Below are 19,892 nucleotides of genomic sequence, written 5' to 3'. Positions count from 1 at the left end.
TAAACTGTGTTCTAAGTATATCATATATGTGTACATATAATTTTTATTACATAATACCGAATAAATGACTTTCATTCACAATGATTAAAATAAAGATTTAGTGAATAAAAAGTAAATCAGCTACTCAGAAAACTTTAATTACCTGGAACTATACATACATATACGTTTCTAACATATCCAACATTATAATCTATTAGAGAAGTGAAAAATAATACCAGATGCGTTTGAACTTCATGAACTACAAAAAAGTCAAAACAATCTTAGAAAAGAAGAAAGCTGTAAGACTTATACTTCCAAATTTCAAAACTAACTATAAAGCTACAGCAATGAAGACAGTGTAGTACTAGCTTAAGGACAGATATATTGAGAGACCAGAAAAACATCCTATATTTATGGCCACCTGATTTTTAACAAAGTATGCCCAAACAATTCAGAGGCTGAGACAACTGTATATCCATCACCAAAAGAAAGAAGTTCAACCCTTTAGATACCTAAATCTAGGAGTTAAAACTATAAAACTCTTAGGAAAAAAACACAGGCGTTTTTGTGGTCTTGGGTTAAGCAATATTCTTTAATATATAATACCAAAAATACAGCCACAAAAGCAAAAATAGATACACTGGACTATACCAAAATTAAAAACTTTTGTGCTACAAACAATACCAACAAGAAAGGAAAAAGACAAGCCAAATACAGTCATGCACCACGTAATGATGTTTCACTTGAAGACCACAGCGTACAGGTAGCTTGTCCCATAAGATTAAATAGAGCTGGAAAACTCCTCTCACCTAGTGACACTGTAGCCATAGTCACTTCATAGTGCAACGCATTATAGGCATGTTTGTGGTGATGCTGGTGTAAAGAAACCTACTGCACTGCCCATCATGTATAGCACATACAGTTATGTACAGTACATAATACTTGATAGTAAATGACCATGTTACTGGTGTACCTATATGCTATACTATGGTTTTTATCATTAAGAGTGTACTTCTTTCTTCATCCCCGAGAGGTCAATAAAAAGGAAAGAGTGTATTCCCCACTGACTTATTTTTTTAAAAGTTAACTGTAAAACAGCCTGAGGCAGGTCCTTCAGGAGGTATTCCACATCAAGGCATTATCATCATAGGAGACGACAGCTCCATGTGTGCACTACCCCTGCAGAGCTTCCGGTGGGACAAAATGTGTAAGTGGAAGACAGTGATACTGATGATCCTGACCCTGTGTAGGCCTAGGCTAACATAACAAACACATTTAAAAAGCAAAAAATAAAAACCTTTTTTCCTTTATCTTAAAAAAAAAAGAGAGTTTGGTCTTGAACTCCTGCCTCAAGCAATCCTCCCATCTCAGCCTCCCAAAGTGCTGGGATTACAGGTGTGAGCTACTATGCCAAAAACTTTTAAAAACAGAAAAAAGCTTACAGAATAAGGATATAAAGAAAATGTTTTTATACACCTATACAATGTGTTTTAAGCTAAGTTATTATACAAGAATCAGGGAGTTTTAAAAACTGAAAAATTTAAAGTACACAGTTACAGTAGGCTAAGGTTAATTTATTATTGAAGAAAAAATTTAAATAAATTTAGGGTAGCCTAAGTGTACAGTGTTTATAAAGTCTACAGTGGTGTAGAGTAATGTCCTAGGCCTTCACATTCACTTATTCACTTACCACTCACTGACTCACCCAGAGCAACTTCTAGTCCTGTAAGTTCCATTCATGGTAAGTACCCTATACAGGTATACCATTTTTAATGTCTCTATTTTTTGGAAAAAAAAAAAGACAGGGTCTCACTCTGTCCCCCAGGCCAGAGTATAGTGGCACAGTTACAGCTCACCACCGCCTCAAACTTCTGGCCTCAAGCAATCCTACCGCCTCGGTCTCCTGAGTAGCTGGGACTACAGGCAAACGCCACCAAGCCCAGCTAATTCTTTAATTTTTGTGAAAATGGGGTATCAACTATACTCCCCAGGCTGGTCTCAAACTCCTATGTCCTCAAGCAATCCTCCCACCTCAGACTCCCAAAATGCTGGAATCGCAACCATGAGTCACTGTGCCCAGCTCATTTTTTATCTTTTATGCCATACTTTTACTATACCTTTTCTATATTAAAATGTGTTTAAATACACAAATACTAACCACTGTGTTACAATTGCCTATAATAGTCAATACAATAACATGCTGTACAGGTTTGTAGACTAAGCAATAGGCTACACCATATAGCGTAGGTGTGTTATAGGCTATACCATCTAGGTGTCTGAGTATGCTCTATGACGTTCATGCAATCATAAAGTTGCCTAATGCTGCATTTCTCAGAAAGTATCCCTGTCATTAAGTAACACACAACTGTATTTGCAAATCATGTATCTGACAAGGGTTCAGTATTCAGAATATACAAAGAAATCCCACAGCTCACTAATAAAAAGACAACTTAATTTTAAAAAGCAAAGTATTTGAATATATTTTCCCACAAAGACACACAAATGGTCAATAAGCACATAAAAAGATACTCAACATCAATAGTTATTAGAGAAATATAAATCAAAATCACAATAAGACACCATTTAATACCCTTATGGATTCCTATTATCAAAAAGGCAGAACACAAGTGTTGGCAAGTACATGGAGAAACTGCAACCCTGGTGCACTGCTAGTGGGAACGCGAAATGGTGTAGCAGCCGTGGAAAACAGTTTGGCGGTTACTCAAAAAGTTAAACATGAGCCAGTAATTCCACTCTTGGTTATAATGAACACCCAGGAATTGAAAGCAGAGACTCGGGTAGTTGTATACCCATGTTCACAGCAGCATTACTCATAACAACCAAAAAGTAGAAACAATCCAAATATCCATCAGGAATGAACAAAATGTGATGCATGCTACAACATGGACGAGCCTTGAAAAAATTTCATTAAGTGAAGGAAGTCAGTCACAAAAGAACACATATTGTACGACTTCATCATTTCTATGAAATGTCCAAAATAGGCAAATGGAGAGACAGAAAGTAGATTCCCGGTTGCCTAGGACTGAGGATTAGAGGAAACACGGAGTGAATGCTAATGGGTACAGGGTTTCTCTTTTTTTTTTGAGACAGTCTTGCTCTGTTGCCCAGGCTGGAGTGAGTGGCGCAATCTCGGCTCACTGCAAGCTCCACCCCCCAGGTTCACGCCATTCTCCTCCTCAGTCTCCCCAGTAGCTGGGACTACAGGCGCCGCCACCATGCCCATCTATTTTTTGTATTTTTAGTAGAGACGGGGTTTCACCGTGTTAGCCAGGATGGTCTCGAACTCCTGACCTCGTGATTCGCCCACCTCAGCCTCCCAAAGTGCTGGGATTACAGGCATGAGGCACCACGCCCAGCCCAAATTACTTTTTAAACACTTAAACAACTATCAAGTTCTTCTGCTCTAAAAAATTAATTAATTTGGCCAGGCGCGGTGGCTCAAGCCTGTAATCCCAGCACTTTGGGAGGCCGAGACGGGCGGATCACGAGGTCAGGAGATCCAGACCATCCTGGCTAACACAGTGAAACCCCGTCTCTACTAAAAATACAAAAACTAGCCAGGCGATGTAGTCCCAGCTACTCGGGAGGCTGAGGCAGGAGAATGGCGTAAACCCGGGAGGCAGAGCTTACAGTGAGCTGAGATCTGGCCACTGCACTCCAGTCCGGGTGACAGAGCGAGACTCCGCCTCAAAAAAAAAAAATTAATTAATTTAAAAAAAGTAACTAGTAGCAAATGTTATCTTACATTCCAAAACTTTTCAACGACATAATACAGAATTTCACTAAGAAAAAAACCTAACTGCACTACATTCTGATTTGAAAACCACCAAGCACATTTTGAATCCAGTGAGTTCAGTTACTCAAAGTGCAATAGAAATAGAGAAAAGACACTCCATGATCAAAGTCAAAGCAAGATTTTTTTAAAGAGACATATACTTAGTATTTTTTGCTTGCATTGGAAATTTCACGTACTTAGGAACATCAGCCTGAATCACCTTTTAGAATAGAATGGTCCCATCCAAAAAAAAAAAAAACCCTGAAAAGAAATAGATCAAGTAAGAGAGGTATGTGCTACTTTGATAGATTTCCTTAAGTTTTTCACTTACATACTTCCAAATTCAGCTTATGCCACAAACTTAAAAGAGGATCTGTGGAGGTCAGCTAGTCTTGACTAAAACACCGACAATACCGACTTTCAGCTCCAGGATATCTGGTTTAAATTCTCAAGCAGAGCTGGATTCATTTGTACTAAAATCGATTTTTAGATAAAAAGATAAAGATATATGTGTACTTCAGCTTCCTACCTATAAGGAGTACTTTCCATAGTCTGTTAAGCAGTCATTGTATCTATGAAGAAATATGTTTATCAATACTTAAAACTTTAAAAGTTTCTTCAGAAATAACAAAATACATCAGAACTGTCTTACAATCACCTGGCTGCTTACCTAATATGAATGAGTACCTCTGTTAAACATGAAAAGTCAAGCAATTCTACTGGCACCAGAAAGGGCTCCAGCCTGTCATTCTATGGAAGCAAGCCCATAAGTGAACGCAACTGAGAAAGGCAACAATAAACATTGTCAAAGCCCGAATCAGTATGAAACAGAAAAAGCAAGCCAAGAAGTCGGGAGAAAGGAAAAAAATCAGGAGTAGGAATGTCAGTGCTGGGCAGGAAATGAGAGGATGACCAAGGCCAACCAACAAGAAACGGAAAGAGAGACGATCTAAGCAGGAGTAAGAGAGCTATGGGTCAGTGCTAAATAAAGTGGATAGAGGTAGACAGAATACATCAAGGGCGTCAATCATTTGTCACAAATTGTAGCAACATTATCAAGTTGGACTAGAGAAATCTGATGAAAGCAAATATAAAATAAGATGTAAAAATAATGAAATAACTGTAATTTTAAATACCTATATGGCTCTCAAGTTTTTTTTACTCCCCACCAATAATCTAAAATACACAAGATTAGGGTGTGGTGGCATAGTCCTATGGTCTGTGCCTGTACTCCTAGCTACTCAGGAGGCTGAGGCCGGAGAAACGCTTGAGCTCAGGAGTTCTAGACCAGCCCGGACAACATGACAAAACCACGTCTCTACAAAAAAATACAATAATTAGCCAGATGTGGTGACACACGCCTGTAATCCTAGCCATTTAGGAGTCCGAGGCGGGAGGATGGGTTAATAAGCCCAAGATCAAGGCTGCAGTGAGCCACGACTGCACTACTGCACTCCAGCCTGGGTGACAGAACAAGACCTTGTCTCAAAATAAAATAAAATACACTGGACTGTGTTTGTGTGTATATGTGTGTGTGTGTTGGCGGGTGGGGGGGGGGGGGGCGGAGGCAAAGCAAAACTTTCAAAAAAATAATCTAAACAATTCTGACTTTACAATGTATTTAACGCCATGATTCAAACATGTCATTATTATATTTACTCCCATTTCTTCTTTCCAAAAAGTTTTGTTTTTGGAGTTTTGATGTGAGCATAACTGGTGCAACATTTTTAGAGGACAAAGATTAGACCTCAAAAGAGTCTGGCCCAGGCCTGGGAAGAGATATTCTTAGGAAACTGACCTGCTTGCAGTGATGTGTTGGGGTTGTTACCAGTTACTTGTACGTGGGCATGGTGATCAGAGTTTCTAGAACCATTGAAGGAAGCCAGGAGGGATAAAACTCCCTGTGGATTTACAAAGGAGCTTCTCTTGCATGCTGGAAACCTCACTTCCTGCCAGTGTATCATCCACGGCAAACGTCTCCATGGAGAACTTTGGGAGCCTGGGAAGTTCTACCTCCATCAGACAGCATGTTGTATACAAAGATAGATGCAAAGTACATTTATTGCAGTTATGTTTCAATAGTGGAAAAAATGAAAACAACCTAAATGTCCTCGCATTGGACCAGTATATCATACACATAAAACAAAACAATGAGCTGATAAAATGAATTGAGTTACAGATGCTGATATAGAACTCGGAAACACATGAACTGAAAAAAGCAAAGCACAGAATACGTATTTAAATTTTTTTCCACGGGCATGTATTATCTGCTCAAAAAGAATAAAGTACTAAAGTAAATTTTAAAGTCTACCCATATATATTTGCTTCTATATGCAGACACACAAGGAGCCACTGGTAATAATTATCCCTGCAAAGTAGAAGGTCAATCTGAGGTAAAGGGGAACTTAGAATTTCCTGGGTATCCTTATGTATAATTTAAATGTTTTATCATGAGACTATATTAATTTCATAGTCCCATCTTATTTTATAATGAAATATAGTTGTTGAAAGTATATGACCTTCAACCTGAAATTCTACTTCAAGGACTTCATGTAACATTAGAGAACTGCAGGCATATTTACTGACATCCCTTGCTAACTGTAATGGCTGTAATTTGAAGATTACGTCAACATCTATCCCTAGAACACTGGTTGACTACATATTTATTAATATAGCATACATATCATGTGATACTCTGCAACAATTAAAAACGGTGATTTAGAGCTACATTTACCAACATGGAAAGATGCATAATATTTTTGAATGAAAAAATATAAGATCATAGATGTTATTAATGTATACATATATTCAGAGTCATCGGGAAAGATAAGGAAAATATTAATTGTCTCCTAATCGTAGAGTTAGGGGTTTTAATTTAAGAATACATTTCTAGACTGTTTGAATTCATCACAATGAAGAGTCATTATTTGTATAATCAGAAAAAGAAAAAGCTATTCTCTTTTTTTAAAAAAATGAGAACTATCCGGAATAGCATGGAGTAAAAAATAAATAAATGGCATCTGCAGGTTTAGCTTCAATAACACAGTCAGTAGAAAACCAGAAATGGCAGTGAAGCTTTTCATCGCTTTGCTCTGAATAAGGCTAACCATCAAAGTATCAGAAATGCTGAATAAAACCTACAAAGTGTCTTATGACTTAAGCTTTGGTGTCCAAAAATCTTTAGCTGAAGTTTTATTTCATTTATTTCATTTAACCCAGACACTTTGTTATCTCCCTTGCCCTCTGAGCCACATGTGACACCTCCTATCTCTGAGTCCTGGAAAGACTCTCTTCCTGGGGGTTGTTCTACCTACAAGGTCCTAGTATTTCTCCAAGCTGCCCAGCCAGTAAGCTGCTCACGCCACAGTTCCTATTATACAACAGAGCAACCTTGGGTTTTCTCCTTTCTAGACTCAATTTTTGGCTCCTAGGTAGACATCTCTTTCTTCGCACTCTATACAAGGCTCTTGTCTTGCTCTACACACTCTCCCTAGGCAATTTCATCACCACTCAAAGCTACTACTTTAAGTACTTTAGTACATAGTCTAACTCTAGCCAGACTCCTCTCTTCAACATTAGATATACGTATCTGCCTAATGCACATGTCTTCTCAGATGTTTAATAGGTACCTAAAATTCAACATATCAAAGCTCAATCATCTTCCACCTCAAGCTTGCTCCTCCTTCTGTTTTGGCTATGTGAATGGCAATGCCCAGCTACCCAAGCCAGAAACCTGGGCATCATCCTTGGTTCTCACTCGTCCATCCATCCCATCCAATAAATCCACAAGTCCTATCAATTCTCCCTCCTCACCCCCTGTCTCACATACCTAATTCTAGTCACTAGCATCTCTCACCTGGATTACTACCACATTCTCCTAACCACAGCTTCCTATGGCCATTCTGACTGTGTTACCAAGCAATCTTTTTAAATGAGAAATCGGAACTATCTGCTTAAAACCCTACGCATGGTCCCCACTGCCTTCGGAACAAAGTACAAGAAAGTAAAAAGTCCATGACACGATTTACAACAATCTGCTTACTTCCCGAACGTGATTATTTATACCCCCTCCTCCACCCCTCCAAGATCTGGCACCGACAAAATTCTTTCAATTGTCTCACTGCATATACCATCTTTCCTTCATGTCTTTGTGCATGCTACTCAGTGGCAGCTCCAAAGGATAGCTTCCCCCCATAACACACAAGCTCCCAAAATTACCTCAAACAATTTCAGTTGCAACTTGCTTACTACACATTACTGCACTGCCTCTTCATCTAGACAGCAGCTTCTTTCTTATAAAGTAATTCTGGAGCCAAGAGTGATACTACCTCTCTCACCTGCACTATTGAACTCCTCAGGCCCCACTAACTCTTACTGATTAACCATTCACAATTTCTAATTATCTTTCCAGTCACAAGCGAAATATACTTGAGCCCCCCAGGGCAGATGAGGTGCTTCCATGGCAACCTACAATTTTCCCTAATGCAGCCCTTATCCTACTACATTATAATTGTTTACCTGCCTGTGCCCCTCAAAAGTCTGTTAAGTTCCCTGAAGAGTTATTAGACCATCATGGGCTGTTCACTGCTGAATCACCTGCATCTGGCACAGAACCTAGCATAGCTGGTGGGAATGTAAACTAGTGCAGCCACTATAGAAAACAGTATGAAGATTTCTCAAAAAGCTAAAAATAGAATTACCATTCAATCCAGCAATCAAAGAGATACTGGGTATCTCTACCCAAAGGAAAAGAAATCCATATATCAAAGGGATACCTGCACTCACATGTTTATGGCAACACTATTTACAAGAGCAAAGATATGGCATCAATCTAAGTGTCCATCAGCAGATGAATGGATAAGGAAAATGTGGCATATATTCACAATGGAATACTATTCAGCCACAAAAAAGAAGGAAATCATGTCATTTGCAGCAATGTGAATGGAACTTGAGGTCCTTATGTTAACTGAAATAAGCCAGGCACAAAAAGACAAATATCGTATGTTCTCATTCACACGTGAGAGCTACAAAAAAATGAACACATGGATGTAGAGAGTGAAAACCAGACAGTGAGGACTAGGAAGGTGAGTGGGGAAGAAGGAGAGGATGCGAAGTCAGTTAAAGGGTGCAGACATAGATTAAGATAATAGAAATCAATTCAATGTTTGATAGCAGAGTAGGAGTACTAAACAAAAATGCACTGTAGTCTGGTGATAAACTTCCTAAGTCATCTGACTTGACCACTATGCCTTACATACATGTAACAAAATTTCTCCTGTGTCCCATAAATTTGTACAAGTAAGAACCTAGCATATAAGAGGCACTCAGTAAACAGTTACCAAATAAATCATAAGCACACAAATTTACAAAGAGAACTGCAGCTACTGGGAGGGGTGGCGTGCTAGTCCTACCCACTTGGGAGGCTAAGGTGGGAGGATCACTTGAGCCCAGGAATTGAAGGCTGAAGTGAGCCATAATCACACCACAGCACTCCAGCCTGGGCAACAAAGTGAGACCCTGTCTCAGTAAAATTAACTAATTAATTAATTTTAAGAAAAAACGGCAGCTAAAGGGAAACCATAATGAAATGCCAATATTTAAATAATTTAATTTTACATTTAAAAAAATCAACATTAAGTCAGCATTAAAAAACAAATTACGGCCGGGCGCGGTGGCTCAAGCCTGTAATCCCAGCACTTTGGGAGGCCGAGACGGGTGGATCACGAGGTCAGGAGATCGAGACCATCCTGGTCTACACAGTGAAACCCCGTCTCTACTAAAAATACAAAAACTAGCCGGGCGAGATGGCGGGCGCCTGTAGTCCCAGCTACTCGGGAGGCTGAGGCAGGAGAATGGCGGGAACCCGGGAGGCGGAGCTTGCAGTGAGCCGAGATCGCGCCACTCACTCCAGCCTGGGCCACAGAGCGAGACTCCGTCTCAAAAAAAGAAAAAAAAACAAACAAATTACTTGTGTCTTGCTTTCTGTTTGACATTTCTTGGAAATTAGGTATAAACTTAATTTTCGCAAAGTAAGTCACATAACAAAGCACTAGGAGACGCATTTACTTAAAGGGAGTCTTCTGGCCGGGCGCGGTGGCTCACACCTGCAATCCCAGCACTTGGGGAGGCCAAGGAGGGCGGATCACGAGGCCAGGAGTGTGAGAACAGCCTGACCAACATAGTGAAATCCCCTCTCTACTAAAAATACAAAAAAATTAGCCAGGTGTGGTGGCGGGAGCCTGTATCCCTAGGAGAGGCTTAGGCAGGAGAATCCCTTGAACCTGGGAGGCGGAGGCTGCAGCGAGCCCAGGCACCAGCCCAGGCAACAGTGCGAGACTCGTCTCAAAAAAAATTTTTTTTAAAGTCTTTGATAAGGTAAAGAAAACTCCAAATTTATCTATCCCATATGAACCTAAATTTTCACATGACTTATTGGTTTTCCTTCAAACAGAAGCCTTATAAAAAGTATTTTTTGCCAGGCATGGTGGCTCACAGCACTTTGGGAGGCTGAGGCGGGCGGATCACCTAAGGTCAGGAAAAAAATTAGCCGGGCGTGGTGGCGCCTGTAGTCCCAGCTACTCAGGAGGCTGAGGCAGGAGAATGGCGTGAACCCAGAAGGTGGAGCTTGCAGTGAGCCGAGATCGCACCACTGCACTCCAGCCTGGGTGACAGAGCGAGACTCCGTTTCAAAAAAAAAAAAAAATACCTACTCCTTCTTTCCTCAAAAATATGACTTCTTTAATATAAACTACATTAGCACAACTTGACAAGTTTTCCTTTTATTCAATCCCTTTAATCCTTTAGACAACCTACAAACTCAAATGTCTAGAAACACCCAGAGTAGGCCCTTCACCATGATGTAAAAATTCCTCTCTGTAGGAGGATTATTTTTTAGAATTCATGGACTATAATGAAGTTATAGACTTTAAAGAACTTGTCTAGTGAGATGAGTAACTGAGTCACCTTGAATAGAAGTCAGTCTAAATAATTTTTTACTCATGTAACAAAAGGTAAATTTCAAATAAAACGATCATGCTATGTAAACCAGTAATTTTTAGCAAAATTAAATGCCAACTGTGATTCAGAAACTAATTATGTTTTTCTTAATTTTAGAAATACAGATTTGATCCGCATTTAAAAGGATTCATTTTCAAAGTATATTTCAAAAAAAATTATTTCTAGTGGCTCAATTTTCAAATACCTTGGCCTTCCATTTCAGTTCAGCCGACTATCATGGTAGCTTGCTCTTGCCTTTGGGTTCTCGTACTGTTCAGTGCCGTTCTGGGTACAAATATAGCAAACCCATCAAACTATGCTTCTCCTGGTATTTTCACAGGTATGACTTTTCTACTCTTCCCGTAATATGCCTCAAGTTTTAATGTTTGCAAGTTTAGAAAAAAAGATTTTCAAATATGGACTTCAGATATACACACACAGAAAGTACTAAATACCTGCCAAAATTTGGCAATATGCCAAGAGCTGAGGCAAACACAATCATTGCCCTAGAGGAAATCTATAACTTTAACCCATAAATATTCACCTGAAAGACCCAAAGGACATACAAACATTCGCCACATACACACTGAAGTAGTTATGTATCAGTGAAGGACTATGTTCTGCAGGGTGACAGGTAAAGTGGGAATTATTGGAGTTGTATGTTAAGATATGTAGTTAGGATTTTTTCTGAGACTGTTAGTACATTTCAGCTGAGAAAAAAAAAAAATTCCAGCACAAGGTGCTGCCTGAGAAAACGGTCCGAGTGCTCTGAGTTGATGGAGGAGGAGTAGCTGTATGAATTTGTTTCAGAATTACTACAATAGATTATGGTGTGAGCACTGTCCTGGAATAAAATAGACTAGTCAGGTCTTGGAGACAAAGGACAAAGAACTTGGTCCTAAACCAGAGTCAATGTAAAGTCACTCAAAATTGGTTCTCAGCTGCTTTGGATATGATCCAGAAATTCCATTCCCAGGTATATACTGAAAACATACTTCCAGCTAATAAGTTACACGTGAATGTTTACAGAAGCATTATTCACTTTAGCCAAAAAGTGGAAACAACCCAAATGCCCAGCTGATGACCGCATAAACAAAACGCGGGATATCTATACAATGCAATATGATCCAGCCAGAGAAAGGCATGCAATACTGATACATGCACCACATGGATGAACCTCGAAAACGTTAAACAAAGAGACACAAACACAAAAGGCCCCATGTTGTATTAGTCCATTTATATGAAATGTCCAGAATAGGCAAATCCACTGAGACAGAAAGTAGATTAGTGCTTGTCAATCGCTGGGGGCTGGGGAGAGAGGGGAATGGCAGTGACTGCTTAATGGGTTTCTTTTTGGGGTCATGAAAATGTCCTAGAATTAGACAGTGATGGTGGTTGCACAGCCTCATCAATCTACTAAAAATCACTATATTGATCACACACTTTTAAAAGGGTGAATTTTATGGTATGTGACTTATATCTCAATTTTTAAAAAGGAGTTCTCAGTATTTTTTCTGCCGCAATACTTCTGAAGAACAGAACTCCATCAGTAAAGGCAGCTTACTACAGCAGGGACTGGTTTTGGGACTTTGACAATAACTATATCAAAGAATATTCAGAATCATGATACCAAGAAGTCTTTAAGTATTAAGGTCAAAAAACAGGTAAAAGCCACCTTTTAGTGACATCAAGAGCTGCCTTGAGGTTACAAAAGATCACTAAAGAGAAAAGATAATTGAAGTAACATGACCAAGGCTACGTAATCTGGTGTGAAGGAAAAAATTCACAAAGTGTTCTGAAGGAGGAAAGGATAACAGGAGTTTTATTTTCTAGCAGCAGCTAAGAACATAAAAAGAGTCAAGAGACAATGAGGATTGGATTCAATAGTGAAAGGCACTACAAGAAAGATTAACAGCAGTCACAGGGAATCAAATGTACTTATCAACACTGATTTGCCATACACAGTTTCCATCTGACAAATGAATCACATTTCAAATTTTATAAGTCAGAACACATTTGCCCAAAGAATTGTCAAAGTAGTTAAGTTTGCAAATGGCCTACAACTATAATTTTTCATTATTTCTGTTTTCCTAGCTGAAATTCAGTATGCCAGAAGCCCTGTCCCGATTTCCATCTTTCCGCACATCACAGCCCCAACAAGAGAAATTCCGTTACTTCCTAAACTTTAAGTAGCAAAAGAACTTCTTTCCCCCTCCAATTTGTTACCATCCATCACCTCAGCAGCATACAAAATTCTGACTCCTTACTCCTCATGGAGGTGAGACCAAAGCAGAATCATCTGCCAACCAGAACTCCAGGCAAAACAGAGTTCTGCCATGGCAGTTTCACACATGAGAGAGTCTTAAATCAGACTCCTGGATTTCAGAGGCTGCTTTTCTTGAATGGCCAATGTTCTCATGATTGAAAACTGACACACATACAATTCACGGTGTTCAGTGCAAACACTGATAAATCTATCTCCACTGTTAAACAATGGGTACCTCACCATGTCCAATGGGTGCAATGGAGCATTTGTAGTGCAAATATATACTACTACACATACAACACGAGCTCAAGAAATGCTGGCCAGGGAAAACAAGGTGAGAAGAAAGGCATGGAAAGAAAAAAATTAAAACCCACAAAATTTGCTGGGGTCTACAGAAAACACAATTTTAAAAAATTCCTTTGTCCTATTCCTGTTGGAATGTCTTTCCTGATGAGATGTTCCCTGTCTTCCATGATCCAAATCAAATACTGTAAACTTTGAGACTTTTCCTAAAAACCTTAACCAATTGGGGGCTTCCTTCTCTGTGTTGCCATAATACCTTGTATTATTATAGTGCTTACTGAATTGCAACAATGTATTTACATATTTGCTTCCCCAGTAGGGATCTCCTCCAATAATGGAGTATTTTATTCATCTTTGCATTCCCAATACCTTGGACAGTGCTTGAAACATAGAAGGGCCCAATAAATACTTGTTGAATGAATAACTGACTTCTTCAAATGTTCAAAGACACAGTAAAAGTAATAACCCACATGAACAAATCCCAAATGAATTGATTTCCCAGTATTGCTACTAAAAAAAATGAAATTTAAGCATGAAATCTCCAAGTGGCCAAACAGTAGATCTAAATGCACTGATATCTAAGGAAGGTAACTTCAACCACACGGAGATAAGAAATACACAGCAAATATAGTCAGTATGCACAGTATCCCTCAGTATCCACAAGGGGTGCGTTCCAGGACCGCCCCCTAAAATCCACAGATGCTCAGGTTTCTAATATAAAATGGTGTCCTATTTGCATATAACCTACGCATATCTTCCCACACACTTTCAATCATCTCTAGATCACTTATAATACCTAATAAAATGTAAGTGCTATGTAAACAGTTGTTATACTATTTTTTTAGGAAATAATGACAAGAAAAAAAAAATGTGTACATGTTCAGTAGAGATGCAACTATCCTTCCCCCATACCCCCTTGAAAATTTTTGATCCACAGTTGCTTGAATCTACAGATGCAGGACCTGCAGATACAGGGGACTAACTGTCCCTTTCTGTCACATTTTTAGAAGGTTATAAGGAATACTCTTTATTGCATACATGACTATTCCAGTGACAGAAATTACATGTTGTATTTGGCATTTCTGACATCTAAAGAAATATTTAAATCAAAATGAACTTAGATGCAGCACTCAGCCATATTCAGAAGAGGAAAAAGGTAATGGGACGCTCCAATGCACGTTGAATCAGAAGAGTCCCTTTGTGCTGCCCACCAAATAGTTCAAGGGAGTGGGAACAGGCACTAGCCCATAAATCCTCAACATCTTAAGAGATAAATACAGAGGAATGGCAAGGTAGCATAAGATATGGTGGGTTAAGCAACTGATACGTCTTTGGAAGTTACCAAGCTTTTTGGCAGTTGATGAGAACCAACGTTAAAGCATGAGACTAAAAAATATGGAAATATATCATCATCTAAAGTACAATTTTTTAGTGGTTGTTTGCCTAATCTTGCAAAAAAATATTACATTTTATGTTCATAATTTTTACTTCCTCAAATCATAACACTAGAAAAGACCCCTAAAAATTATCCGCTGAAACTCCCCTACTAAGATCTGTAAGGGCAAATGACTTGCCCAAGGTCATACTGCTATCAGAAGCACCGTCTGAAATCAAATTCAGGTTTCCAGGATCACTCATCTAGAGTTCCTTCCACTAGATGAAGTGCTTCCACATGGCTTTCATTAGAGTTTAGTCCTACACCTACACACACACACACACACACACACACACACCCGTAGATACACAAGTATGTTTGTGTATATACATATAGACATACCCATATATCTACATAAACAGTTTTATAGCACTTGAAAAACCCTGGGCGCTTCAGTAATATACCCAGAAAGTACACCAGTTTATTGAAACAAATATTAATAGTTTTACAAGGTATTTATATTTTTGAGTAACCCACTAGAAATCAAACTCCACAACTATGTTTCTACTTATTCAATATATTAATCATATGAAACATAATGGTTAAGAGCATGGGCTCTGGAGTACAAAAAACTGCACCTAATCCTCTAATCCTAGCTGACATTTAAGTAGCTGTGTACTCATGGGTAAATTTGCTTAACCTTTCTAAGCCTCAGTTTCCTCACCTGGAAAACTGAAAAATAACAGTATTGACTTGATGTACTTCAGGTGAGGATTAAATAGACGATGAACGTAAAGTGCTTTACTCAGGACCTGAAACTCAGTAATTTAGCTGTTATTGCCATTATCACTGCCTCCTAATCATCTCTGAGCTCTCAACAAATGTGTCCCAAAGAAGGTTGGCAGTATATTTATTTCTCTCTCTCTCTCTCTCTCGCTCTCGCTCTCGCGCTCTCTCACACACACAAACACACACTCATTCCTTACTCATAATTATCTATTCTTTGGAACATAGATTATAACAGATTAAAAACCCTATTAAGAAATTTCCTTTTGTTTTTCTTTTTTGAAGAAAAATCTCTTATCCCAAATTGATATTTTAAATTATCCAAACATCCAGTGCAAATATTGGAAGTCTAGAATTGAAAAACACAAATTGTTTTCTGTCTTCTAACGCTTTCCCACTCTTTAAAACAAAATTAGTTTTGGTTGCCTAAATTCTGCAAAGATGAGATACAATCAACTCAGAAGGAAAATGAACCCCCCTGATTCCCACTGAGTACCCTTTAAGTGTTCAGACACAAAGGACACTATCTCATTGATGGCGACACTAGTGAGAAGAAATTAATCCCAGGATGTATTGTGTATGTCTTTAAACTTTATTATAATCTGAAATTCACACAGTAATAAAAGGTCCCTTTTCCCTACCATGCAGTCATGCCTCAAGTAAGTCAAAGAAATGAATCTTTCAAGCTATTTTATTTCCTAAAACTTAATAATTTAAGCAGCTAACTCCTCTGGTCTAAATTATTTTACCAATTATTCATGTTCTATGCTCACTGGGGCAACTGAAAGGATACAACGTTTACATAAATTCATTTCAATAGTCAAATATGTCTAAACCAAGCTTATTTGTGTTACTTCCTTTTATAGAAATTCTCAGGTTCTCCTTGAAGGTGTTACCGTCTGAGTTCCTAGAGAACAAATCTCAGCTGCAGCATATAGAATGTAATTTGAAAGTAAATCAATACTAGAAACAAATTATTTGATCATCATCTTATTATAAAAGATTAAACAGCCACAAATTTTATTTTACCAGGACTAAAATGCATTAAATTACATTTCACTGACATAAGATCAAAAGAACCTCATAAATAGCATGCGATATTTTACCAGAGTGAGGTTGCAAAAAAGAAGTCAAACCGAAAAAAAACCCTGTAATTTTAAAACTCTAAAACTGAAAAATCCCTGTAATTTTAAAACTCTCTAAAACTATCTCTAAAAGATAGTAATTTTAAAACTCTCTTGACATTTGATCCATTAAAAACAGAAGTTCATCACATAAAGAGAATCATTAAAGACTGATGGAAAACAAACCCCAAGGATTATAAATAATAATAAGCTCTTTTTTCCAAAATGCAATGTTACTTTTCAGCTGTCACGGATGACTAAGAATGTCCATACATTATACCTTCAACTATCTTTAAATTCAAAGATATTGAAATTATTCTTTCAAATTATTCTTAACAACCTAAATTAAAACCTGACCATGGAGATATAAAATATGCTTAAGTACCTCCTGCCAATACACAGTATTAGTTTTCTAATAAAAGTACAACATTAAAACAAATATGCATATTTTATTAGCTTAAGTTCGTAGTTTTTGAAAACAGAAGCGGCTTCTCTCACACAGATTAAAATAATGCAAAGGCGCTAGAATTTTATATAACATGACAGTGTGGTCAAATGCACTGTAATGTGTAATCTCATGGGATTGGGGATTTTATGAATATGCCCAAAATTACATAATACTGGGGGAAGGGGAGATGGTTTAAAGCTTTTGAGAAATATTGTATGGTAAGTTATCAAACATAATTTTTAAAATATATGTCATTACAGAGTAAAACTTCAACAATAAGTCTAATTAGACATCAACAGAGTCAGCAGTACCTCCAGACGCTAATTTCTCCAGTGCTAAAAAGTACTTTTAAATACGTGCGGCGCCCAGAGTATCAAGTTTTCAAATCCAAATCCCTACCTTCTGCCGATCTGTTCCACTTTACTGTGGCATAAAAGCACTAAAATACATATTCCAAATTAATTAGAACTCCTATCTTCCTCGTAGAGTCAATTGTAAAAAATACTTTTAGAAAGATACTTCAGTAAATCTAAGAAAAATGTTGAATAAATACACACTTTCCTTTCCAACATCCAGAATACTAAAGTATTTATAAATATGCGCCCCCCTCCCCCACACCAGGGAACTTCAGCTTTATGAATTTTTTTTTCGTGCTAATGTAGTCTGAACATACTCTCCTAATTTGAAATTTTAAGTGATTAAACATCATACAGCAGGTAACTAAACTGGGATGTTCAAGTAAAGCTACTTCGTTTCTAATAAAATCCAAAGATTATATAATAAGCTTTGACTTTTCAATAATTTTCTATTCTGTCAAAGGCAACAGAAACATCCATTTTACAAGAAAACATGGAGTTAATAAAATATATATTATTCCCCCCAACTAAGAACTGCCTTCTCTTCGGTCAATATTACAAGACATTCATCTACTGACAAAGAAAAAATGAACAATTCACTTGCCTGTTAAGAAACTAAATTGGAAGCATTACCACTCATAGGTTTAATTAAGTTGTTACTAGGGAAGAATATTTAAAGCAAAGGGATTATTTAAAGTTCACTGCCAGCCGCTAAATTTGGGGGAAACAGCCTCAACGAGATAGTCCCTATGTCACTTGTCTTCTTCCCCACCACCCACCCTGCACCAAACCCCCATTGTTCTATGTAAAAATTCACAGCTAATAATATCTAAATAGCAACTGCAACATTTATGGTGCAGATGATCCCTATGGGGAACTCTCTCCAGAACCACATTCACTCGCTGCCTTCCTTCCCTCAAATAAAATACAAATTTGATAAAAAATCGATCACAAACTGGTGGGGGAAAGGATCACAGCCTTCCTTCTAGACCGATGGATGACACTCCAGAGGCGGGTGAGGAAATTCCCAGAAGGTTGCCATAATAAATCGACCAAAGAAAAAAAAAAACACACAGAAACATTTAAGCCGGCGTTTTAGAACGCATTTTTTCATAAATCACCTTTGAAATCCTTGAAAAGTATACAGCCTACGGTGCAGAGGCTCCTCTTCCCTCTTACCACCAGAGCAAAACACAGATGCGGCACGCAGGATTTCTTGTGGGTTTGGATCCCTCGTACACCACTTCCTCCCCAAACCTTGCTGGCGGAGCCAGAGGCCGGCGTCGAGGAAGTCAGAGCCCGGCACCCCGGCGGCCCGCTCTCCCTCCGGGCTACCTGCCTCGGCCTGCGGGAGCGCCGCCCAGCGCGGACACCGGCCCAGACGCACACACTCACCCATCTTTCCTCTTGGCTTTGTAGACGTGACCATAAGTGCCTCGGCCAACTTTGCAGCCCTCGTATTCAAACAGGTCCTCGACCCGCTCCCGCTCGCTGCTCAGCTTCACTTTAAAGTCATAGTCCATTGTCACAGCCTCCGAGGCCGGAGAGCTGGGTCGGGGGGCCGGGGGACAGGGGTGGGGACCGGGGAAGCACGGGCAGCCGCAGCCCCCGGGAACCCGCCCGCTCTACGCCCGCCGGCCGCAGCACCAGCCCGACTGATGCGGCAAGAGCAGGAGGAGGCCCCGCGAAAGCGCCGGGGACATCCAGGGGGACAGCGGGGCAGAGGCCGGCCGGGGGTGGAGGAACGGGGAGGATCCCCCGGCGAAGCAGAGCCGAGGGACGAGGGCTGGGGGTGGGGAGCGGTGTCTCTGCCCTTGTCCCCGCGGGCTCCCTGGGCGCCGGCTCCGCCGCTCTCTCCGGTCGCGCGTTCTGCTCCTGCTGCGGCGAGAGCGACGGGGCGGCCAGGCGGGCTCTCGTCCTCTCACACGCGCACTCACGCCTCACGCGCTCACACACACGCTCACACTCACTCACTCACTCACTCTCCCATACACTCAAACAGAAAGGCAGCGCCGCACAACAGCCGGTACCTCCTCAAAGAGAGGAGGAGGGAGGGCACTCGCGGAACACGGCCGCGGCTGTCGCAAAAACGTCGCGAAGCCTCGGGCTGCCTCCGGACCACCCTCCAACCCTCTCCCGCGGTGGCTGGCCGCCCCTGCTGGCGCTGGCACCCTGAGGACCGTGTGGAGGGAGCAGGGGAGCCGCTGCCCAAAGCTGCCGCCAAATGCACCACGTGGGACCAGCCCCAGCGGTGGCCGGTTCCCAGACTACAATACCCAGAATGCATAGGCGGCCGCCGCTGCCGCCTCTTCTACGACTCCGCCCCACATGGTGGGAATATGGGAGCGTTGCATGATGGGACTCGTAGTCTAGGGTGAAATTCGTTTCAATCACTTGGGGAAATTTTTTTTATTTTTTTTTATTTTTATTTTTATTTTTATAGCGATCTAACTAGAGTCTGAT

At 39.8% G+C, this 19,892-nt stretch overlaps 1 protein-coding gene across 5 annotated transcripts in view; it reads right to left on the bottom strand.

Annotated features, from left to right (window-relative positions):
* The window catches only part of CDK8 (cyclin dependent kinase 8), a 148,233-nt gene extending 128,743 nt beyond the window's left edge, over nt 1-19,490 (bottom strand). For 2 of the 5 annotated variants that reach the window (XM_033237042.1, XM_033237049.1), the window contains exon 1: nt 18,825-19,465. In XM_033237042.1, the coding sequence (XP_033092933.1) occupies nt 18,825-18,952 (128 nt within the window). In that variant the 5' untranslated portion in view covers nt 18,953-19,465. Of the gene's footprint in view, nt 1-18,824 lie in introns of all 5 variants that reach the window. The other 3 variants (XM_033237075.1, XM_033237060.1, XM_033237066.1) reach the window with 3 other exon arrangements.
* Nucleotides 19,491-19,892: the final 402 nt, after the last annotated feature.

Source organism: Trachypithecus francoisi, unplaced genomic scaffold, assembly GCF_009764315.1.
Source record: "Trachypithecus francoisi isolate TF-2019V2 unplaced genomic scaffold, Tfra_2.0 Contig01461, whole genome shotgun sequence".
NCBI classification, from domain to species: domain Eukaryota; kingdom Metazoa; phylum Chordata; class Mammalia; order Primates; family Cercopithecidae; genus Trachypithecus; species Trachypithecus francoisi.
The sequence above is the reverse complement of the archived record's forward strand: the minus strand, read 5'-3'. Positions and strand labels throughout refer to the sequence as shown.